The 25,765-nt window shown below is 47.7% G+C and overlaps 1 protein-coding gene across 2 annotated transcripts in view; it reads right to left on the reverse strand.

Annotated features, from left to right (window-relative positions):
- Positions 1-3,869: 3,869 nt before the first annotated feature.
- SPATA1 (spermatogenesis associated 1) overlaps positions 3,870-25,765 on the reverse strand; it is a 79,656-nt gene continuing 57,760 nt past the window's right edge. For both annotated transcript variants that reach the window (XM_068239135.1, XM_068239137.1), the window contains exons 11-12: positions 5,040-5,138; positions 3,870-4,027 (exon numbers count right to left, since the gene is read on the reverse strand). In XM_068239135.1, coding sequence (XP_068095236.1) covers positions 3,932-4,027; positions 5,040-5,138 — 195 coding nt within the window. In that variant the 3' untranslated portion in view covers positions 3,870-3,931. The remainder of the gene's footprint in view (positions 4,028-5,039; positions 5,139-25,765) is intronic.

Consider the following 25,765-nt stretch of genomic DNA (forward strand, 5'->3'; position numbering starts at 1 on the left):
CAGGAGCAGAGATGTCGCGACCGGTTCCCGAACCGTTCGCCGGCGAACATCTCTGCATCACTGGGGGTTCTACTACTTCTGGGTCGCTATGACCCGGAGTAGTACGCCTGCGCTGCCCGGCGGAGCGCGTCCTAGATCGCGCTCCTGTTGCCGGGCACTTTCTGCGCATGTGTGTGATGTCATGAACGACGTCACGCTCATGCACAGAGAGTGCCCGGCAACAGGAGTGCGATCTAGGACTCGCTCCGCCGGGCAGCGCAGGCGTACTACTCCGGGTCATAGCGACCCAGAAGTAGTAGAACCCCCAGAGATGTTCGCCCGGCGAACGGTTTGGGCCATCTCTACCCACGGGGAGTAACAGAAGCTGATCGAGCTGGTAATCTTCCATTTGGCTGCAGCGAACGTCACCAGCTCTGCCCGCACTGGCCAAGAAACGGCCCTGCCCTATGGTACTATACAACTCTGACCACTGCAGAAGTCCTTGATGTAAGGCTCCCTTTTTTCTTTCTTTTATGCACCTTTGCAGTACACACTGTTTATTTCATGTTTGTCAACACATTTTTGTATACTTAAAAATGTTCAATAAAAACTAATTGAAAGAAAAAAAAATGCAAAATCAAAATTGCTATTTATAGAGGCCCTGTAGTGACAAATAGCAAAATGCAGTAAATTATTCAGGATACCCAATGTTATGGTAATTTTCCTGGTTTCAGCACCAGAAGCACTTCCTGTATCTATAGATTGCTGTATATTGGTATGTAGTCCTGCAATGTTTGACCCAGGCTGTTTACCAATGCGGAATTCTCCTGTCAGAGCATTCTGGGAGATTAGGCATTCTTTTTTACTGGCTTTGGAATTCTCAGAAACATTCCTGCAAGAAAGGACAGAGGAAACCTCATTAGGATCCAGAGGCATTCCCCTCCCAAGTTAAGGCACCCACCCGGGACTTTTTTTTTTTTCTTGTTGCAAGTTTACTTTAACCTCCTTGGCGGTAATCCCTAGCTAGGCTCAGGGTGCAAAACCGCAGCTAAGAGCAGTAATTCCGCCTCTGCTCGGGGTAGCCGCCAGAGGCTGTGTGCAGAGTATAGCGCGCAGCGGAAGTGTTTCTACATACCTCCTGGGGGATCCTGATGTCGGCCGCCATTCTTCTTCCTCTACTCCGGGGCTCTGCTTCCTGCTGATGAGATCGCCAGCTGTTGTCATGTTCACAGCCGGCAATTAGAGATGTCGCGAACCTCCGATTTTCGGTTCGCAAACACCGTTCGCGAACTTCCGCGGAAGGTTCGGTTCGCGTAAAAGTTCGCGAACCGCAATAGACTTCAATGGGGAGGCGAACTTTGCAAAATTGAAAAAATTATGCTGGCCACAAAAGTGATGGTAAAAGATGTTTCAAGGGCTCTAACACCTGGAGGGGGGCATGGCGGAGTGGGATACATGCCAAAAGTCCCGGGGAAAAAATCTGGATTTGACGCAAAGCAGCGTTTTAAGGGCAGAAATCACATTGAATGCTAAATTGCAGGCCTAAAGTGCTTTCAAACATCTTGCATGTGTATACGTCAATCAGGGAGTGTAATTAGAGTACTGCTTCACACTGACGCACCAAACTCACTGTGTAACGCACCGCAAACAGCTGTTTGCGTAGTGACGGCCGTGCTGGACTGGTGCGCAACATGGCCAGAGTGCAGGCCGTGGCAGTTTTCCAGCCCATATGGTCGCCGGGCTGTGGTAGCTCAATGATAGAACAACAGTGACTGTCAAGCTGATCAAATTGGGCTGTCCACAATGAAGCAACGACCTTATTATCTTCTTGTATGTAGGTAGGCATAGGTAGGAGTCCCAGTATAGGTAGGTAGGCATAGGTAGGAGTCCCAGTATAGGTAGGTAGGCATAGGTAGGAGACCCAGTATAGGTAGGTAGGCATAGGTAGGTGTCCCAGTAGTTAGCTAGGCAAAGGTAGGAGACCTAGTATAGGTAGGTAGGTGTCCCAGTAGTTAGCTAGGCATAGGTAGGAGACCCAGTATAGGTAGGTAGGCATAGGTAGGAGTCCCAGTATAGGTAGGTAGGTGCCTCAGTAGTTAGCTAGGCATAGGTAGGAGACCCAGTATAGGTAGGTAGGCATAGTTAGGTGTCCCAATAGTTAGCTAGGCATAGGTAGGAGACCCAGTATAGGTAGGTAAGTGCCTCAGTAGTTAGCTAGGCATAGGTAGGAGACCCAGTATAGGTAGGTAGGCATAGGTAGGTGTCCCAGTAGTTAGCTAGGCATAGGTAGGAGACCCAGTATAGGTAGGTATGTGCCTCAGTAGTTAGCTAGGCATAAGTAGGAGACCCAGAATAGGTAGGTAGGCATAGGTAGGTGTCCCAGTAGTTAGCTAGGCATAGGTAGGAGACCCAGTATAGGTAGGTAAGCATAGGTAGGAGTCCCAGTATAGGTAGGTAGGTGCCTCAGTAGTTATCTAGGCATAGGTAGGAGACCCAGTATAGGTAGGTAGGTGCCTCAGTAGTTAGCTAGGCATAGGTAGGAGACCCAGTATAGGTAGGTAAGCATAGGTAGGTGTCCCAGTAGTTAGCTCGGCATAGGTAGGAGTCCCAGTATAGGTAGGTAGGCATAGGTAGGTGTCCCAGTAGTTAGCTAGGCATAGGTAGGAGTCCCAGTATAGGTAGGTAAGCATAGGTAGGTGTCCCAGTAGTTAGCTAGGCATAGGTAGGAGACCCAGTATAGGTAGGTAAGCATAGGTAGGTGTCCCAGTAGTTAGCTAGGCATAGGTAGGAGACCCAGTATAGGTAGGTAAGCATAGGTAGGTGTCCCAGTAGTTAGCTAGGCATAGGTAGGAGTCCCAGTATAGGTAGGTAGGCATAGGTAGGTCCCCTAGTATAGGTAGGTAGGTGTCCCCGTATAGGTAAGTAGGTGCCCCAGTAGTTAGGTAGGCATAGGTAGGTGTCCCAGTATAGATAGTTAGGAAGGGCCTGGCTGGCACAGTAATAACAATTACCAAGGTCCAGCTGCAACAGATAGGGCTGTATAATGTCAGTGAGCAACACACACAAAAAAACACATCAGGAAAACATTAGCTCTCAAAACAGCTGTTGAGGGGTGCTATTTTAGCAATAACAATCATCCAGGAGCAAGCCAAGAGCCTAACTAATCTTTCCCTAGGAGAAAAAATCTGCAGCAGCTCTCCCTAGTCTGTCTATTTGCAGCAGGCACACGAGTGAGTGTAATGGCCGCCGGAGGCTGCCTTATATAAGGGGGGGGGGGGCAGGGCTTAGTGTAGCCTGAATGGCTGAATGTGATGCAGAGGGTCAAAGTTGACCCTCATAGTGCATTATGGGGCGAAATCGAACTTCCGGAAAAGTTCGCCTGCTCCAGGCGAACGCGAACCACCGAAGTTCGCCTGGAACCGTTCGCAGGCGAACCGTTCGCGACATCTCTACCGGCAATTTCACTTTAGAGTTGCAGCACCACCCGGAGGATGGAGGCATAACTGCAGCGCTGGAGTCAGGGAGGTGAGAGATTGAAAAACTGCTGCAGATCTCCCTGGCGGCATGATTTTTTTCCAGGTTTTAGGGTCTGAAAGGGTGCAAAAAAAATTGCACCGCTTTTAGACCCTAAAATCCAGAAAGAATAAGAATGCCAAGGGGGTTAATATTACCCCGTAAAGTCCTATTCTTGATGGCCTTTTCTGTATGTGACATTAGAAATACAGTACATGTAAATTGTATTCCAGACAAGGAGAGCCAGGCACATTTGAGCCTGTGTCACAGACACAGGAAATTAGGCAAAATATCGCCAAGCAGGACACAGAAAACAGGGAAACCTGACCTTCCCCTTTCACCACTTTTAAAAACAAAAGCAGTGCCTGGAGTACAGATTTGACACCCTGGGATGGACAATGTATTGTTAATACTGCAGAAGTCAGCATGGATGGGGATGTCATAGCGGCGGTGGGTTGGATAATGTAGACTGGGCCTTCTTCTGGGCTAGCTCAGCCTTCAGCACGTTGAGGTCAGAAGATGCCTGTTTCCTCATCTGCAACACAACAAGAAGACCATCCTCATCAATAGACTTCAGCAGCAGTAGTCAGATACTGATCTGCGTTTGATAGACTTGGGGCTTGATACACAAAAGAGTGCTAACTGTTAGCACGGCCGTTTTCGCGTGAATTTTCGCATTTCGCACAATCGCGTTTTCGCGCGCAAATGCAAATTTTCACATGAAAACGATATCGATTCCGCGCGAAAACGGCCGTGCTAACAGTTAGCACTCTTTTGTGAATCAAGCCCTTGGTCTGTATTGATTATTGCAACTCCTCTGTATCTCCACTAGGAGAATAAGCCAACCTGTAAAGAAAGGGCCATAACTGGAAATCACTGGGCCCCCTGCAAAACTTTGGATGGCCCCCCCCACTCCACACCAACCCCACTCCACACCAACCCCACTCAAAACTGAAATTGGAAAGACAAGCCAGGTGGGATATTTATAAAAAAAAAAAAAACTGAAAAAAACATACTTACAGTATAGAAAGGTATAGGTGCCCCTAGTATAGGTAGCCAGCCATAGGTGTCAACAGTATAGGTTAGCCAGCTATAGGTGCCCCCAGTATCCTGCATTGTGCCTCCCTCTTGCCCCTTAAAATGGCCCTGGGCGGGCCCCCTACCAGGCTTCACCCTCCAAGGGCCCCCCTGCACCTGCATCCCTTGCAGGGGGTATTGTTACGCCCCTGTATAAAGACCAGAGATAGATTAAATTGTAATGGGGCGCTAGGCAAGGTAGTAGTTTTGACACCTCCTCGAGGCTCTTTTGGTAGGCTGAAATGGAGAGATGACAGAGCAGGTTGGCCTCTTGACACCGACTAGTCACCAAAATGGCCAGAAACTGCCCTGCCAGGGATGAAGAAGAGGCAGGGGTCGGACAACTCCATCTACTCTATAGCATGTTCCATTTTGACAGGCCTGGCAGAAGTACTTTCCTGAAGTAACCGCAACACAAACCGTTCTAAATCTTAAACATTTAAAAACCTGCATTCCAGGGAGAGTCATACCTTAATCTCAATGAGCAGCTTGGTCTTGGCGTTCTCCAGTTTGCGTTTCAGCTGATCCATTTCCTGCTGTCTGGTGGTGATGGATATGATAAGCGAGTTCTAGAGCAACAATTGAAAGGCTCAATTAGCATTCCGGGTGGATCCATCTGAAAATGGCGCCTGCGAATAATGGCGCACGGTGTTGCCGCTAATACGTTTGCCGCTTATCGCTATTTAACGTTAAAGCCTTATTGTTATTTAACGTTAACACACAGACCCTCTCTGTACCTATCCCTAACCCCCCCTGGTGGTGCCTAACCCTAAGACCCCCTGGGGGTGCCTAACCCTAACCACCCCCCTGGGGGTGCCTAACCCTAACTACCCCCCTGGTGGTGCCTAACCCTAACCACCCCCCTGGTGGTGCCTAACCCTAACCACCCCCCTGGTGGTGCCTAATCTTAACCACCCCCCTGGTGGTGCCTAACCCTAACTACCCCCCTGGTGGTGCCTAACCCTAAGACCCCCCTGATGGTGCCTAACCCTAAGACCCCCCTGGTGGTGCCTAACCCTAACCACTCCCCTGGTGGTGCCTAACCCTAAACTCCCTGTACTGGGGCAACTAAACCCCCTATACTGCGGCAACTAAACTCCCTATACTGGGGCAGCTATAATCCCTATACTGGGGCAGCTATACTCCCTATACTGGGGCAGCTATAATCCCTATACTGGGGCAGCTATACTCCCTATACTGGGGCAGCTATACTCCCTATACTGGGGCAACTCTACTGGCTACCCATACTTTACCTGGCTACCTATAACCCTCCCCCCCCCCCCCCCCCAAAAAAAAAGTTCGGTCTAGATAGCGGTCCCTGGGCCGAAAAAGGCTGGGACCCCTGCCATATATCATCCACTATAATGCACGGGGCACTTGTCTTTCAGTTTTCTGTGTGTGTTTTCTTCACACCAGGGGCTTGATTCACAAAAGCGTGATAACTAATATCACGGGTGTGCTATGCAGTTATCACGCGACCTGCCGCGCACAAGCCTAAAGGATTACGTGTGCGTGTTAAACAAGGGTTTGCATGTGATGACATGCGCTTTCACGCGCAAACATGTTTGCATGCGAACGTAATCCTTTACGCGTGCAAACCTTCGCACGCGGCAGATCGCGTGATAACTGCATAGCATGACCGTAATATCAGCTATCATGCTTGTGTGAATCAAGACCAATGTGTGTTTGTATGCAGAAAAACCCACACGTTATTTCACAGCAGCTAATGTAATAAAAAAGATGCACAGAATGTGCAGAATTATGCAGCAGGACGTCGGTCTCTTCCCTGCGCATGAGTAAAAAAGGAAAAAAAGGGCGCATGCGGCAAATGGACTAATTGGGTGTCGCAATTGGCGCCAATGTGAAACATATCAGTATTTGCGCACCGAAGAGGAAATATGGCCACCAGGTAAATAGCAGGTGATGGTACAGCACCCGCTATATATCGGGCACTGCAGGCTCCCAAATGCTGATATTTTTAGGCCCCTATGGGGGCGCCTGATTAGCTTCTTTTTTTTTTTTTTTTTTGCTGCAAATGGTGTGTGTGTGTGTGTGTGTGTGTGTGTGTGGTGTGTGTGGTGTGTGTGGTGTGTGTGTGTGTGTGTGTGTGTGTGTGTGTGTGTGTGTGTGTGTGTGTGTGTGGTGTGTGTGGTGTGTGTGGTGTGTGTGTGTGTGTGTGTGTGTGTGTGTGTGTGTGTGTGTGTGTGTGTGTGTGTGGTGTGTGTGGTGTGTGTGGTGTGTGTGTGTGTGTGTGTGTGTGTGTGTGTGTGTGTGTGGTGTGTGTGGTGTGTGTGTGTGTGTGTGTGTGTGTGTGTGTGTGTGTGTGTGTGTGTGTGTGTGTGTGTGTGTGTGTGTGGTGTGTGTGGTGTGTGTGTGTGTGTGCGCGTGTGTGTACAGTGTGTGTGTGTGTGTACAGTGTGTGTGTGTGTGTGTGTACAGTGTGTGTGTGTGTGTGTGTGTGTGTGTGTGTGTGTGTGTGTGTGTGTGTGTGTGTGTGTGTGTGTGTGTGTGTGTGTGTGTGTGTGTGTGTGTGTGTGTGGTGTGTGTGGTGTGTGTGTGTGTGTGTGTGTGTGTGTGTGTGTGTGTGTGTGTGTGTGTGTGTGTGGTGTGTGTGTGTGTGTGTGTGTGTGTGTGTGTGTGTCTGTATGTGTGTGTGTGTGTGTGTGTGTGTGTGTGTGTGTGTGTGTGTGTGTGTGTGTGTGTGTGGTTGTGAGGGTTAAGGGTTAGGCAGTTAGTGTGCGCGGGGGAAGAGTTTAGGTTTAGGCATTTGGTAGGTAGTTTGTGCAGGTGGGTTAGGGATTAGGCATTAGGTAGATAGTGTGTGCGGTGGGGGGAGTTTAAGTTTAGGCATTAGGCAGGTAGTGTATGCCAAGGGGGTTAAGTGTGTGCTGGGGGGGCTCATTAGGTACGCAGTTTGTGCCGGGGTGTTAAGGGTTAGGCATTACATAGGTAGTGTGTGTGTGGGGGGGGGGGGATTAAGGTTTAGGCATTAGGCACGTAATATGTGTGAGGGGTGTGTTGGCAGGTTAAAGAGGAGCTGTCAGCTATACTATCTCAGGAAAAAAAAAACGAAAGATATAAGTAGATAAATACTTGCTCTACTTACATAACACATGTATTGCACTGTCCCCTTTATGATTCTTGTGAATTTTATAAAGGAAAAGTAGAGAATCCTATTCTAGACTAGAGATGTAGCGAACGGTTCCAGGCGAACTTAGGGGGTTTGCGTTCGCCTGCAGCAGGCGAACTTTTGCGGAAGTTCGATTCGCCCCATAATGCACTATGAGGGTCAACTTTGACCCTCTGCATCACAGTCAGCAGGCACATTGTAGCCATTCAGGCTACACTAAGCCCTGGAGCCCCACCCACCCTTATATAAGGCAGGGTCCGGCGGCCATTACACTCACTCATGTGCCTGCTAGAGAGAGGAAAGGGACAGCTGCTGCAGACTTTTTCTCCTAGGGACAGAATAGTTAGGTTCTAGGCTGCTTTGCTTGCTCCTGACTGATTGATTATTATTGCTTTTAAAGCACCCATCAACAGCAACAGCTCTTTTCAGAGCTCATCCTGTACATATTTTTTTTTCTGTGTGTCAAACTGACACTTTTGTTGCATGCACAGTCTTGCTAATTGATAGTGTGTGTGCCACTGCCAGCAGCCCAGCACATTCAGTGACTACCTGTGTGTGTGACAGGGAGCTGCACATTGTACTACCCAGTACTGCATATACCCCAGTACCTGTTGTGTTTACTTAACCCACCTCATTACTGCATATACCTAGCTTTGTGTTGAGTGAACCCAGCTCACTGCATCTAACTACCTGTTGTGTTGAGTGAACCCACCTGGCCACCTCACTGCATCTAACTACCTGTTGTGTTGAGTGAGAACCCACCTCACTGCATCTTAAGTACCTTTACTGTTCAGTGAACCCAGCTCACTGCATCTTACTACCTGTTGTGTTGAGTGAGAACCCACCTCACTGCATCTTAAGTACCTTTACTGTTCAGTGAACCCAGCTCACTGCATCTAACTACCCAGTACCTGTTGTGTTTACTTAACCCACCTCATTACTGCATATACCTAGCTTTGTGTTGAGTGAACCCAGCTCACTGCATCTAACTACCTGTTGTTTTGAGTGAACCCACCTGGCCACCTCACTGCATCTAACTACCTGTTGTGTTGAGTGAGAACCCACCTTACTGCATCTTAAGTACCTTTACTGTTCAGTGAACCCAGCTCACTGCATCTTACTACCTGTTTTGTTGAGTGAGAACCCACCTCACTGCATCTTAAGTACCTTTACTGTTCAGTGAACCCAGCTCACTGCATCTAACTTACCTGTTGTGATCAGTGAGAACCCACCTTACTGCATCTTAAGTACCTTTACTGTTCAGTGAACCCAGCTCACTGCATCTAACTACCTGTTGTGTTGAGTGAGAACCCACCTCACTGCATCTTAAGTACCTTTACTGTTCAGTGAACCCAGCTCATTGCATCTTACTACCTGTTGTGTTGAGTGAGAACCCACCTCACTGCATCTTAAGTACCTTTACTGTTCAGTGAACCCAGCTCACTGCATCTAACTATCTGTTGTGTTGAGTGAGAACCCACCTCACTGCATCTTAAGTACCTTTACTGTTCAGTGAACCCAGCTCACTGCATCTTACTACCTGTTGTGTTGAGTGAGAACCCACCTCACTGCATCTTAAGTACCTTTACTGTTCAGTGAACCCAGCTCACTGCATCTAACTACCTGTTGTGTTGAGTGAGAACCCACCTCACTGCATCTTAAGTACCTTTACTGTTCAGTGAACCCAGCTCACTGCATCTAACTACCTGTTGTGTTGAGTGAGAACCCACCTCACTGCATCTTAAGTACCTTTACTGTTCAGTGAACCCAGCTCACTGCATCTTACTACCTGTTGTGTTGAGTTAGGAACCCACCTCACTGCATCTTAAGTACCTTTACTGTTCAGTGAACCCAGCTCACTGCATCTAACTACCTGTTGTGTTGAGTGAGAACCCACCTCACTGCATCTTAAGTACCTTTACTGTTCAGTGAACCCAGCTCACTGCATCTAACTACCTGTTGTGTTGAGTGAACCCACCTCACTGCATATACCTAGCATCCCCCCGAGATGGACAAAATGGACAAACCAGGTAGAGGAAGAGGTAGAGGCAGACCCAGAGGAAGGCCACCAGGCACCGGCAGGTCTGTGGCTGTGCGAGGTGGTGTTGCTGTGATTTCGTGCGGACCTGGCCCAAAATACAGTGCTCAGAAGAAGGCACGTGCCATCACAGGAGGTGCTTGAGTATTTAACACAAAACACCTCATCTCCCGCAGCCACCAGCGCTACAACAAGCACCACATCCGCTGCATTTGACACTTCGCAGGAGTTATTTGGTGGTGGTGGTGAAATCACTGATTCCCAGCCACTACTGCAACAACAACAAGAAGGCGCAGGTACACCACCTCATACATCTGAGTTAGGTGGCGATAGTATGGAGGAGGGGGATGATGAACCACCTGAAGTTGGTGCAGTTGAGGAGGTGTCTGAGGAAAGCGCAAATGGCCAGGAGGATTATGATGACGATTATACGGATACCACATATGTTCCCGGTAGAGGAGATGACCAGGGGGACAGTTCAGAGGAGGAGTCAGAGAGGAGTAGGAGGAGACGACTCCATGATAGAAGCAGAGGGAGCTCGTCCTCAGAAACAGCTGGGGGCAGTGTCCGGCGCCATGTATCGCCAGCTATGGCCAGCCAGCCAACATGCCCTTCAACGTCAGCTGCTGATGCCACCGTAGCGCCATCACCCTAGGGGAGATCAGCGCTTTGGAAATTTTTTCACGTGTGTGTCTCAGATCGGAGCAAAGCCATTTGTTGTCTCTGCCAGCAAAAATTGAGCCGTGGAAAGGCCAACTCTCACGTAGGGACAAGTGCCTTACGAAGGCACCTGGAGAGAAGGCACAAACAGCTATGGCAAGAACACCTGAGGAAAAGCAGCACCCCTCAAAAGACAAGCCACCCTCCTTCTCCTCTTCCTCCTTCAGGTGTATCGTCTTCATCCACTTTCTCCCTTGTACCTTCACAGCCACCCTCCTCCACACCACCTCTTCCCTTGAGCGGTTCCTTCTCCTCTGCCCACAGCAGTACCCAGCTGTCCGTGAAGGAAGTATTTGAGCGTAAGAAGCAAATGTCTGCCAGTCACCCTCTTACCCGGCGTCTGTCAGCTGGCGTGGCGGAACTATTAGCTCGCCAGCTATTACCATACAAGCTAGTGGAGTCTGAGGCTTTCCGTAATTTTGTGGCCATTGGCACACCGCAGTGGAAGATACCAGGCCGCAAATATTTTTCACAAAAGGCGATACCCAAACTGTACCGTGCAGTTAAGAGGCAAGTGGTGTCATCTCTGGCACACAGCGTTGGGTCAAGGGTCCACCTGACCACGGATGCCTGGTCTGCCAAGCACGGGCAGGGCCAATACATTACATACACAGCCCATTGGGTCAACCTTGTGACCGATGGCAGCAAGCAGGGAGTACGTGGCTGCACAGTGGACCGACTTGTCACACCTCCACGGCTAGCAGGCAGGCATCCAGCCACCTCCTCTCCACCTGCTACCACCGCTTCGCTGTCGTCATCCTCCTCCTTGGCTGGTGCCGCGATCTACTCTCCAGCTACACAGCCCCAGCACCCCAGGGCCTATGCTGCATGCCAGGTACCACGGTGTCACGCAGTGTTAGACATGTCTTGCCTGAAAGCGGAGAGTCACACTGGAGCAGCTCTCCTGGCTGCTCTTAACAAACAGGTGGAGCAATGGCTGACCCCGCATAAGCTTGAGATCGGTAACGTGGTGTGTGACAACGGCAGCAATCTCATTGCTGCGTTGAATTTGGGAAAGCTGACACACATACCCTGCATGGCACATGTGCTGAATCTGGTCGTGCAAAGATTTGTGTCCAAGTACCCAGGCTTAGAGGACGTCCTGAAGCAGGCCAGGAAGTTGTGTGGGCATTTCAGGCGCTCTTACAAGGCCATGGCACGCTTTGCTGACATTCAGCGTAGAAACAACTTGCCGGTGAGACGCCTGATTTGCGATAGCCTGACTCGCTCGAATTCCACCCTGCTGATGTTCTCTCGCCTGCTAGACCAGGAGAAAGCTGTCACCCAGTACCTGTATCATTACAGTACAAGGACACAATCTGGGAGGATGGGGATGTTGTGGCCCAACAACTGGACACTGATGCAAAATGCATGCAGGGTCATGGAGCCCTTTGAGGAGGTGACCAAACTGGTGAGTCGCGATGAGGGCACCATCAGCGACTTGATCCCCTACGCCTACTTGCTGGAGCGTGCCGTGCGTAGAGTGGTGGATACAGCTGTGGAGGAGCGTGAACGAGAAGAGTTACGGCAGCAGAAGTCGTGGGAGCCATTTACACCCGAACCCGATGTTTCCACAACACCTGTGGCAGCACAGAGGGGGGAGGAGGAAGAAGATGAGTCGTGTGGGGAAGGAGAGGAGTCAGACTCTGATGATGGTGATGATGAGGAAGGTGTTTCTGTGGAGGAGGAAGAGGAGGCGGAAGTGTAACGATCGGTGTAACACAGAGAGGATCTGATTATTGGTGATCTGCAGTATCACCAAAAATGCAGATGTATACCTGATTATTGATGATCTGCAGTATCACTGATAATCAGATATATCACTAACCTCTGGACACCTGAGTGATAAGAGTGTTTGGTGCAACAGTAATACTTTGAGGACCGCACCTGACAAGCAGGTGATGAGGCAGTAAGGGATACTGCACAAAGAACAAGTTCCTTCCTATGGTCAGAGAACTCCCAAGGGAGTGACCAGACTGGGAATAGGAAGGACCAGAGTGTGAGTGACACCAAGGGGGGGGGGGGGGTCACTAACAGATATGTGAACTATCTCTTAACTGGGGAGATAGCTCTCGAGGTCGGGCAAGCCAGGTCGTCAACACACAGACAGATAAGGTACACAGACAGGAGACTGATTCGGTAATCCTAAAACACGCAGGGTTTGGCAACAGAGTATCAGATATAGCAAAGTACCAAATCAGTGATCAGAAGAGTGGTCAGGAAAGCAGAAGGTCATAACAGATAATAAACAATGCCTAGTCTTGGGTGTGAGTTCTGTGATCATCAACACCCTGGAACTAGTCTGAAGTATAACAGAATGATAGTACAAGTCCTAGTCTTGGGTGTGAGCTCCTTGATTATCAACACCCTGGAACTAGTCTGAGATATAACAGAGATGATATACAGTATTTCTAGTCTGGGGTGTGAGGTCCGTGATCATCTACACCCTGGAACTGGTCTAGAGAATAACACAGATAATATACAGTATTCCTAGTCTGGGGTGTGAGGTCCGTGATCATCAACACCCTGGAACTGGTCTAGAGAATAACACAGATTCTGACAAAAAGGTCTGAGTGCTTCCACGTAGTGATCGCAACGGCAGACAACCAGAGAATGACCAGCACCCAGTATATATAGTACAGCGCTCTCCAGCACCTCCCCTAAGTGCTGGACCAATGGGAACTGGTTGGATTGTCAGCTGACCAGCTTGGTCAGCTGACTCTCCTGGCTGTCATAAAAGCTCTGTCTCTCAACGCGCGCGCGCGCCCTTCTGAACCTGTGTGGACTATCAGTCCCAGCCACACCAGCCATGTGTTGTGTACCACCAACCGCACTGGACGCGGAACCAGCCGCACCGCAATCAGAGCATGCGGCGGTTTCTCCGCGTTCGGCCATAATGACAGATGTAGGCCTATGCGTGCAAACCGCCGCTTTGGACGCGGAATCAGTAGTCTTGTTCTCAGGACATGCGGCGGTTTCTCTGCGTTCGGCCATACTAGCAGGTGTAGGCCTATGCGCGCAACCTGCCGCGTTAGACGCGGAATCAGCCGCCTTGCTCTGAGCACCTGCGGCGGCTTTTCCGCGTCTTCTCACAGGAAGAAGAACAACCGCGGCAGCCGTCACAGGGGGCTTCTGCTGCTCCACATTCCCGTGGTATTCATGGCTGGGGGGAGGAAGAGGAGTTGCATCCCGTCACTGAGGAAGAGCAAGAGGAGATGGAGAGTACGTCTGCATCCAGCTTTGTGCAGATGTCCTCTTTCATGTTGTCCAGCCTGTTGAGGGACCCCCGTATAAAAAAACTCAAGTCGAATGACCTGTACTGGGTGGCCACGCTACTAGACCCTCGGTACAGGCACAAAGTGGCGGACCTGTTAACAACTCAACACAAGGCGGAAAGGATGCAGCACTTGCAGAACAAGCTGTTGATGATGCTTTACAATGCGTTTAAGGGTGATGTGGCTGCACAACGCAATCAAGGTACCACTGGCAGTAACCCTCCTCCTCCCAAGTCCACGAAGGCAAGGACAGGGCGCTCCAGCGATCTCAGGGTGATGTCGGACATGCGGACGTTCTTTAGTCCAACTCCTCGCCATAGTCCTTCCGCATCCACTCTCCACCAACGCCTGGACCAGCAGGTAGCCGACTACCTGGCCTTGAGTGTGGATGTAGACACTGCGAAAAGCGACGATGAACCCTTGGACTACTGGTTGCGCAGGCTTGACCTGTGGCCAGAGCTGTCCCAATTTGCCATACAACTTCTCTCTTGCCCTGCCGCAAGCGTCTTGTCAGAAAGGACCTTCAATGCAGCTGGAGGCATAGTTACTGAGAAGAGAAGTTGCCTAAGTCACAACAGTGTTCAGTACCTGACATTTATTAAAATGAATGAGGAATGGATCCCGGAGGGCTACTGCACGACCTAAGACTAAGTCAGTCCCCACACACAGCATCTCTGCCTGCAGGCCACTTGCCTTCTCCGCCACCACCAACAGGGTCCAGGACTGTAGTCGGATTCCTGAATTTTTAAGGCCGCTGCTAGCAGCGGCCGCTACACTAATTTTTCTGGTGCGTGTACATGCCTGCCTAATTTTTCTGGCTGCACTGCGGGTGGCTGCAACAAAAAAACAAAAGGCATGTACATGTACCCATCCCCCTTCGTGATCATTACCTTGCCGCGGTGAAGGGGCTTGCGTATCACAATGAAGCAATGACCGCCGGCTATTTGAGTGTCTCGGGTGGGAGTGGCACACAAAAGATAATAAGGTCGTTGCTTCATTGTGGTCAGACCAAATTTGATCAGCTGGACAGTCACTGTTGTTCTATCATTGAGCTACCACAGCCCGGCGACCATATGGGCTTGAAAAACGCCACGGCCTGCACTATGGCCACGGTGTGCACCAGTCCAGCACGGTCGTCACTACGCAAACAGCTGTTTGCGGTGCGTTACACAGTGAGTTTGGTGTGTCAGTGTGAAGCAGAACTCTAATTACACTCCCTGATTGATGTATACCCATGCAAGATGTTTGAAAGCACGTTAGGAATGCAATTTAGCATTCAATGTGATTTCTGCTCTTAAAACGCTGCTTTGCGTCTAATCCAGATTTTTCCCCGGGACTTTGGGCATGTATCCCACTCCGCCATGCCCCGCTCCAGGTGTTAGACCCCTTGAAACATCTTTTCCATCACTTTTGTGGCCAGCATAATTTTTTCTATTTTTCAAAGTTCGCCTCCCCATTGAAGTCTATTGCGGTTCGCGAACTTTTACGCGAACCGAACCTTCCGCGAAGGTTCGCAAACGGGGTTCGCGAACCGAAAATCGGAGGTTCGCGACATCTCTATTCTAGACAGTTTCCAAATTTACTGTGGCTATTTTGAAGCCAGTCGTGATGTAATATCCACCCTTAGTCTCCTCTGCCTGATTTGCCCGCCCTTCACTATAGAAAGTAAATTGTTTCAGCCTGAGAAATTTTGGCCAATCAGAGAGGAACAGAGGTGTGGGAGGGGAAAACAGGAGGAAAAGAGGCTTCAGCCAATCAGGCTGCATTAGTTAAGTCTGAGGGGAAGTAGAGTAGCAAAAAAACAAGACAACCCAGCATGCCCTGCAACTTCTCTTTTGTGTACCACATTTTCTGTGTACCAAATAAAAGTCATGTAAACTGGGAAATGATAATTTATCAACAAGAAAAGTAATAGTGATTTTAACTTTAGGATTGCCTGATAAGCATCCTTATTACTTGCTTACCAGATAAAAATTAAGAACTGATCTTTGATTTTATGCCCGGCAGTTACTCTTTAAGGATAGGCATCGGGGAGGGGTCGACCGGGGGGGGGGGGGGGGGGGGTGTTAGAAATAGTCATAGTAAACCATAGTCACCATCAGCCTTACTGCGCGCCCAGTTGATTAGCATGAGTGTTCAGTTTAAATCAGTTTTTCTATGCAGAAAAAACGTGCACAAAAATAGACAAGTGTGTCTGACTCACAGCATAGAGGTATAGGGAACACCTTATATTCGAATCAGACCCATGGAGGTGCAACAAAGAGCTATAGGCTTAGTGAGAAGTGTAGCGGGAGGTAAGTTTTAGTTGTTAGGGTGGGGGGAGATTAGAGTTAGGGTGGCCACTAATGATCCAATCTTTTTCATCCAATCTTACCATTTCTATATAATATAAGGTAACTGCCTGAAGTATCCATTCAGTATATTCACTCAATTTACCCTTATACTACATAGATTTGGTAAGATTGGATGAAAAAGATTGGATCATTAGTGGCCACCATAAGGAATCAGAAAGCACGCATCATTAATCATGCACCCACAGCCGGGAGTGCTGTGCGCATGCCCAGAAGGTAGCTGGGTCAGCGCCTGTGCTCTAATGCTTGACCTGGCTGCGGGGGGGAGGGTGGTTGCGCAATAATGGAGGGGAGCGGAGGAATTTTTAACTTTTTCATTCAGCTCTGGTATCCTTCAAGAGTTACATTTAGAGTTCCATGAGGGCTCGTTTCCACTATCGCGAATCTGCATGCGTCCAACGCATGCAGATCCGCACATGTAATACAAGTGGATGGGCCTGTTTCCACTGTAGCGTTGTTGAGGTGCGTTTTTTTCAGCGTGAAAAAAAACGCACAAAAGAGCCAACGATTTCGCCTGCGTCGGGAATCCGTGCGAATCGCCGCTAATGTATTTAATAGTAAAAACGCATGCGTTTGTTACATGCGTTTTTACCCGTGATTTCGCGTGCGATTTCGCACCTTTTTCAATTTTATTTAGCCCTGGCAGTGTCATGGTTAATTTCGCATGGCAGCGTGCCATGCGAAATCGCATGCGAAATCGCGGGTAAAAACGCATGTGGAAACGCATCCGCATGCGTTTTTACAAGCGTCGGAATGCGGCCGAAATCGCGTCGCAACAGTGGAAACAAGCCCTGAATTTTGCATTGAAGTCTATGGTGCTGACTGTCCACGTTAATTGTGAAGCCCCCGACACAAATTCACTATTTATGGAAAAGAAAAAAACACTTTGGGCCCTTTTCCACTAGCAATCGCAATCACAAATCACAAACGCCAGCGATTGCGTTTTTTCATTAATTTTGTTAGGCGATTGCGATTTGCGATTTTCATTTGCATTGCATTATCCCTCTGAAAATCGGTCCAGAAAGTGATCGTGATTTGCGATTTAGAAATCGAATCACTATAGTGGAAAATACTTCTCATTATTTCTATGATAAAGTAGCAACCCTAGCGATTTAAAAATCACTAGCGATTAGCGATTTTGCGATTCAGCTGTGTAGTGGAAAAAGGCCCTTTGTAGTTTTTGAGAAAAGAGATTTTAAAGTTTGGCATGAAAAAGTGATGTATAAACCCCTTAAATGCCAGATTTCAACATATTTGTCAATAAATAAGAAAATGGACAGCCTACAGTCCCCCCTCCCACTGCTAACCACTTGTGCCCCATGCAGGCTTGTATTCCCCAGGGAATGTGTTACCCACCATTGTTAGGCCTCTGCACCCTGAGCTAGAAGCTATAGCATCACCCTGCTGATGTAGTGGTACCAGGGCCTTTACTATCGCTGTAGTAACTGCATCCTCATGGAAAGTAGTCGTTACTAAGGCTTTTTTTGACTTGCATACAAATTTTTTTTTATGTGAACCAGCCTATTGATTAACATGTGCTGTCAGAGCGAATGTGTTTTCACATACAGGAAAATATACACTGTGAATATACAAAAAAATGTTATTTAAAAATCCTGAAACTGGGCTTTAAATAATACATTTATTTACACAGACTTGTATATAAAGCCTGAAAGAGGTGCTTCTGAGGAGCACTGTACTCACTGCTTCTATTTTCTGCACATTATAGTAGATAAAAAGCACCATTCTAATCATTATCACTGCTGTGCTATCTGTTGTCATTAGCTATGGTCACATGATGCTGCATATGCAGTTATGGTCTCACACTGCTGCATGAGCCAGCCTCCAGCAGTGGCAGTTATGGTCTCAAGCTGCTGCATGAGCCACCTCAACTGTCACTCCAGGCTTAGCAGCATTTGATGCAGCAGCATACCTGGTGTTCTCCCTGAACTGATCCCTGAATTTGGCTATATCTTACTTCTACAACATGTTTTTCCAACTCCTCTGCTACGTTTGGCTCTGCCTAGTGCCACCAGTCCTTGCCTGGCAGTTTTTCATCATTTGTGGCAGAATCTGGACTCTGGCTGGACACTGTAAGTATCAGCAGTACACACACAATATGACACTCCACATATCTCCACTAGCTGTTCACATTATCAGCCATAGGGGGTTCCAAGGGAGGAGATTTATTAGTAGTATTTAGCGTTTATATAATAAATGGCTATCCCTCTCTATCAAGGGCTCATTTGTTTTTTAAATCTAGGCCTTTCCACAGTGGCGCAGCAATAGGAGATGCAGAGGTAGCGGCCGCACCAGGGCCCTTGGGCCAGAGGGTCCACTTTCCGCCACAGTATTAGCTCTTTATTGGTCCTGTGCCTGTAATAATCACTTCTATAGATGCTCTGAATAGTAGTAATCATCATCAGTAATCAAACTGTTCCCCATCCCCTTCTTGCACCTCTGACACTGTGCTTGTTCTTGGCAGGTTTAGGTGTGCCGTATCAATTGTTACGTATAGAGTGCTGGGGGGGGGCAATGGAAAACTTGCACTGGGGCCCACAACTCCTTAGCTACGCCACTGCCTTTCCATGTTGCCGCAGCAACATCCTCCTGCTGATGTAAAATGTGTGTACAAGGGACTTTACCATTACTGTGGCAACTGCACCCTTATGTCAAGTAGTAGATACTGAGGCATACATGCAAAAAGGGCGTCGGGGAAAAAGGGAGCGTGGTGTAAACGATAAGCGGTAACATATACAAATATTGTGTTTTATTTCGTTTACAATAGTGTTTTACAAATTAATAAAACATTAAGGAATGTGTATGAAATCGCAAATTGTGAAAATGATAATTTTCACTGTTTTAAAAGTAAAACTTATAATTACGTTTGTTAAAAAATGATAATATATGTATAATCATAATTGTATAATATTGTATGTAACCTTCATTAATCGTTTCTTCATGCAATAAAATTGGAAAATATTGTTTATAGCCCTCCCTCTACCTATCTCTAACCCTTAGACCCCCCCCTGGTGGTGCCCCCCTGGTGGTGCCTAACCCTAAATCCCCCTGGTGGTGCGTCACTTTAAGATCCCCCTGGTGGTGCCTAACCCTAAATCCCCCCCCTGGTGGTGCCTAACCCTAAGACCCCCCAGGTGGTGCCTAACCCTAAATCACCCCTGGTGGTGCCTAACCCTAAATCCCCCCCTGGTGGTGCCTAACCCTAAGACCCCCCAGGTGGTGCCTAACCCTAAATCTCCCCTGGTGGTGCCTAACCCTAAGACCCCCCTGGGGGTGCCTAACCCTAAATCTCCCCTGGTGGTGCCTAACCCTAAGACCCCCCAGGTGGTGCCTAACCCTAAATCTCCCCTGGTGGTGCCTAACCATAAGACCCCCTGGGGGTGCCTAACCCTAAAACCCCCCTGGTGGTGCCTAACCCTAAAACCCCCCCTAGTGGTGCCTAACCCTAAAACCCCCCTTAGTGATTGCTTTATTGTGTGGAGAATAATGTTTTACAAATAGTGACTGTAAAAAATATATTACAATTTATTTACTGATCACTTTATTATGTGTATAATAATGTTTTACAAACAGTAAGGGATAAAATTTTAAATAACGTTTTAGTTAAATACGATAGATATGTTTAGTATTTTTATAAACGCTATTCGTTACAGGCGCATTCTGTATACGTAATGATCGCTTGAACAGTGCTCCGTGGGATGTTCAAGGCTTTGGAAATCTTTTTGTAGCCTAAGCCTGCTTTAAATTTCACAATAACTTGATCCCTGATCTGTCTTGTGTGTTCTTTGGACTTCATGGTGTTGTTGCTCCCAACATTCTCTTAGACAACCTCTGAGGCCGTCACAGAGCAGCTGTATTTGTACTGACATTAGATGACACACAGATGCACTCTATTTAGTCATTAGCACTCATCAGGCAATGTCTATGGGCAACTGACTGCACTCAGACCAATAATATGCACACGCCACTTTGCAGTTACTTGTTTCTAAAAAATGTTTGGAATGATGTATGATTTTCGTTCCACTTCTCACATGTACACCACTTTGTATTGGTCTTTCACGTGGAATTCCAATAAAATGTATTCATGTTTGTGGCAGTAATGGGACAAAAACTTCAAGGGGGCCGAATACTTTTGTAAGCCGCTGTATATATATATATATATATATATAATTACAGAGGGGCTGCAGCACACAACAATTATATATTTCTTATGGAGTTTGGGGACCTCCTGTGCTGCGTGCATGCTTTGCATAGAATTGCATAAAAATGTGGTTTGTGCTGCTCACCCCTCTGTATTTATTTATAATTTTCCCCTGTAAGCCTGCATAACCACGCCCACCTCTAGCACAGTTTAAGCATATAAATGAGTGCATTGCACATGTTCAGAGAGTTCATTTGGTAGCTAGTGAAAGGTAAGGTGTTTTTAATTTCCTTTTTTCCCATTTAGTTGACTCTTGGGTTTTTGGTTTAGTTCCCACTAGACTGCTTATAAAAACTGGCATTTTGCATGGTAGAGTAGGACTCACCAGATCGGGGACACTTTGGCGCAGTTGGTGAGCTTAAGCGCATTAAAGCGTAACCAAGAGACCCTGTCACTGTTTTCCTGTTGTGTGCTGCGGCCCCTCTGTAATTATATATATATATATATATATATATATATATATATATATATATATATATATATATTATACACACACACACACACAGTATATACATATTTACACAGTAGGGGCTTGATTCACAAAGCGGTGCAAAGTGTTTGCACGCCAGTGAAAAGCCCCTTATCACGCCTAAACTCACTTTAGGCATGATAAGAAGCAACTCGCGCGAAGTTTCCGCGCGCAAAGTATTGCGCGCGCAACCGCGCACGCGCGCGCGCAGCGGCGCCCGCTTCGCGCGAAGCTCCCATTAAGCCCTATGGGACTTTGCGCGCGCGCGTACGCGCGGAAACTTCGCGCGATAAAGAGCAAAAATCGGTGATAACTCAGTGGTGCAAAGGTTATCACGCCTAAAGTCTTTTAGGCGTGATAACTGGGTTATCACCGCTTTGTGAATCAAGCCCTATATATGTAAAAACACATGCAAATCTGTTTTTTTTTTTCTTCTGCCCTGTGCGACTCTTTAGGGCCTTATTACATTTTTGTCCTGCCCCGTGACATCATGCCGCTGCTCTGATTGGCCACCAGGCCCTCGGAACAAGAGCGGGGCTATGGGGAGCCCGGTGGCCAGTGATGTACGCAGAAAGGCCGGGGAGAGCCGGGGGAGATGCTGGAGTCCCGCTGCGCAGCAGCGATCGTGCGCGGGACTCCTAAATGGCAGAGAATTCCCTAGCCCGACCTGAGCTCGGGCTTACCGCTCGCAGCTCATCTCTCCCAGCCCGAGCTCAGGTCGGCCTTACCACCAGGGAGGCCACTGAGGCTTTTCTAGGTTGCCATAGCAACTGCATCCTCAGGGTAATGTACTATAGTAATTTAGGCTGAGAGACACGGCAAAGCGTTTGCTTGCAATGTGTTTGTGTTTTGAAATCGATTTTGCTGCGGTATTTCAAAATCATGGTGATTTTGCGGCAAGTATCATTCAAGTCAATTGGAATGCGTCTTTCAAAATGCAAATGCATCGAAAACACTTGCAAAACACTTGGCAGTGTGTCTGTAGCAAACCTCCCAACTTTGTCAAATAAGAGGGAGGGATGCTTTTTAGGGCAAAACTAGCAACAGACATGCCTTTATTATATCTCTCATCAAAAGTCCATAAGGAATTTACATTTTCTTGTGCTTAATGTGATGTTTTGGTTTTTTTCTGCAGTGCGGCGTCTCTTCTCCAGACCACCTCTCATCATCACACCCAGCCCTGACGCCATCCTGCTGTACTCACAGCTCGTTGAAGTGCAGAGATCTCTGGTGAGTATTATTATTCCTCCCTATTGCAGCTAATTAACCCTAATTAGTGCGAGTCAGGTAGAATATTTATTGTTCTCTGTGTTCATTCAAAATGTAATATATATTTCTCTTTCCAGCACCGTGAAAGAACCAGGAATGCCATGCCGACTGCCCTGGCCATCCAGAAGTCCTGGGATCAGAAGACAGGCAGGCGAGTGCACCCACTCTTCCGGTTGAGTGAACCTGCTCCTACACGTAAGAGATTATTAAAGGGAATACCGTATTTCATCCACTATAATGCACGGGACACTTGGCTTTCAGTTTTCTGTGTGTGTTTTCTTCACACCATGTGTGTTTGTATGCAGAAAAACGCACACATTTTTTCACAGCCGCTAATGTAAAAAAAAAGATGCACAGAATGTCCAGAATTATGCAGCAGGATGTCAGTTTCTTTCCTGCGCATAAGTAAAGGATAAAAAAGGGCGCATGCGGCAAGTGGACTAATTGGGTGCCGCAATAGGCGCAATGTGAAATATATCAGTATTTGCGCGGCGGAGCAGAAATATGGACACCCGGTAAATAGCAGGTGATGCTACAGCACCCTTTATGTATCGGGCACCGCGGGCTCCCAAATGCTGATATATTTAGGTGTCTATGGTGGCGCCCGACAACTAGCATTTTTTGGCTTTTTTTTTTGCCACAAATGCATCGTATCTCGGCTAGTGGAAATGGGCACTTTGGTAGTTAATGTGTGAGGGTTTAGGCAAGTAGTGTGTGTGTGTGCGGGGGGGGGGGGGGGGGGGGTTAAGGGTTCGGCATTAGGTAGGTAGATTGAGTGTGTGTGTGGGGGGGGGGGGGTTATTAAGGATTTGGGATAAGGGTTTAGGCATTAGGTAGGTTATGCAGACAGGTAAAGGGTTAGGCGTTTGGAAGATAGTGTGTGCGGGGAGGGGGGCGGGAGAGAGTTAAGGTTTAGACATTAGGCAGGTAGTGTTTCCTGGGAAGGGGGGGGGGGAGAGAATTATCCTAATAGGGGTTTAAGGGTTAGGCTTAGGGCAGGTAGTTTGGGTGGGGTGGTGGGGGGGGGGGGGGTTAAGGGTTAGGCATTATGTAGGTGGTGTGCACGGGGAGTTCAGATTTAGGCATTAGGTAAGGGTTAGGCGTTAGGTAGAGCGTGTGTGCGGGGGGGGGGGGGAGGGAGTTTAGATTTAGACATTAGGTAGGTAGTGTGTGCTGGGGGGGGGATTTAGGTTTAGTAAGTTTTAGTCGCTAGTGGCTGGCTGGTTAGGAATCAGAAAGACGTTAATATTAGGGGGGCAGGTTAGGATTAGCCATAAGGAAGGGGTTAATGTTGGAAAGAGGTCAGTCCTAGCTGTCAGGAATCAGGTTACCCCTTATGATGGGAGTTTAGGGTCAGGTGTGAGAAATTAGGTCTCTCTGTAAGAGGATTAAGCAGATTGAGTTGAGCAATGGGGAAGGAGAGCCAAAACTGCACATGATAAATGTGTTACAAAGCTTATATAGTGAAGTATTGGTAACTGCAACATACATTTATATCCCAACAGCTGAATCTAATTGGTGCTAGGATCATACCTACCCTAGAGTGATAAATAGGGATTTCTGTCACATTGTCTAGTATCTTGCCTCTGACAGACCAATACTAAAGTGAGCCATACACACATCAAATTTCCCTGCCATGGGAATCTATAGCACAATGTGACATCAATCATAATTTTTATGGATTTTTACTTGAACAAATAGAGGTGGGGAGGCGTGGCGGTAGGGCAGTGGCACATAGCATTGCACTGCATCAATCAGTCACAGCTGCATATCAATAGATTTAGATTTCATGCTGACTGCACTATACCATGCAGCTGCAACATTTAGTGAGACTTTTAGAGCAGCTTTGAGCAAAGTTGAGAATCTTTTGTATGCAAAATATGAACTGTAATAACTGGGGGGGGGGGGGGGGGGGCACTTTCCTTTACAAAACTAGAACTATTTCAATGTAATCTCATTTGATCTTTAGATCATTATTTTGTGTGAACAGTATGACTAATCAACATGTTTTCTCCCCCCCTGACAGAGACTCCGCGACCGTTTGGCGGCCCCTTCTCCCGGGCGGGCCTGTTCCTGGAGGACTGGTGACATGGAGGTGGTAAGTCTTCATTTTGTCCCATAATTCACAGTTCTGCCACTCCAGCACAGTATCCACAACATAAATAATATATGATCTCCATATAAGGTTGTAGATATACATCCAGCGGATGAGTACAGCACACTGTACATATTGCTCAATGGGATCCTGACTACACTAACCAGGAAAGACCTCCCTGGAGTCTGATTCCCCCCACCTTCACTGAGATCAGCAGTAGGGATGGTCAGTTTCACAATGCATAATAGTATGCATAATATGCAACTGGATGTTGAAATATTTATTTTATCTCGTTGTTGGACTAAACTAACACGTTGTCTTTCTGATCTCTTTCAGTGATTGTGGCTTGCCAGCTTGCAAGACCATGTGTGACCTACTTGGCTCCCCAGGAGAGGCAACCTGTGTCCACCCCACACATACACAAAGTCAAAAACTGATTCTACTGGCAGGTAGGTATGGGCAGATAGGTATGTTGGCAGGTAGTTATGGGCAGATTGTAGTGACAGTCAGGTATTGATCATTAAATTCTAGTAAGGGGAAAATGTTAGATTCTAGTGGCTGGCAAGTAGTGATTGGTAAAATATAGTGATCAACAGATAGTGATAGGTAGATTGTAGTGGGCAGCAGATAGTGATAGGTAGATTGTAATGGGCAGCAGGTAGTGACTGGTAGATTGCAGTGCAGAATAGAAAAAGACTGGGTCTCGACCTGGATTTTAGGCCGATTGGCCAATTTTATTATGCAGAAACCACAGTGCAAAAGCACAACGTTTCGACTTAGTGGTCTTTATCAAGTGCTTACTTATCAAGCACTTGATAAAGACCACTAGGTCGAAACGTTGTGCTTTTGCACTGTGGTTTCTGCATAATAAAATTGGCCAATCGGCCTAAAATCCAGGTCGAGACCCAGTCTTTTTCTATTCTGGACTGTTGTTAAACCCTTGGTGAATACGGGTGTGGACTGGTTGACTCCCTGGTGCTGAACAAAAATTGTGGTTGCAGCATCAAGATTTTATCTATACCTTGGTAGATTGCAGTGACCAGCAGATAATGACAGGTAGATTGTGGTGGCCAGCAAGCAGTCATAGGGGGATTATAGTGGCCAGCAAGTAGTCATAGGTAAATTGTAGTGGCCAGCAGGTAGTAATAAGTGGATTATAGTGGCCAGGTGGTAGTGACAGGTAGATTGTACTGGACAGCAGGTACTGATAGGTAAACTACAGTGGCCAGCAGGTAGTGACAGGTAGATTGTAGTGGCCAGCAGGTAGTGACAGGTAGATTGCACTGGACAGCAGGTACTGATAGGTAGATTGTAGTGGTGGTCAGCAGGTAGTATTAGGTAGATTGTAGTGGCCAGCAGATAGTGATAGGTAGATTGTAGTGGTCAGCAAGTAGTGGCAGGTAGATTGCACTGACCAGCAGGTAGTGACAGGTAGATTGTAGTGGCCAGCAAGTAGTGACAGGTAGATTGTACTGACCAGCAGGTAGTAATAGGTGGACTGTAGTGGCCAGCAGGTAATGGTAGGTAGATTGTAGTGGTCAGCAAGTAGTGGCAGGTAGATTGCACTGACCAGCAGGTAGTGACAGGTAGATTGTAGTGGCCAGCAGGTAGTGACAGGTAGATTGTACTG

This window comes from Hyperolius riggenbachi, chromosome 6 (assembly GCF_040937935.1).
Source record: "Hyperolius riggenbachi isolate aHypRig1 chromosome 6, aHypRig1.pri, whole genome shotgun sequence".
Taxonomy (NCBI): domain Eukaryota; kingdom Metazoa; phylum Chordata; class Amphibia; order Anura; family Hyperoliidae; genus Hyperolius; species Hyperolius riggenbachi.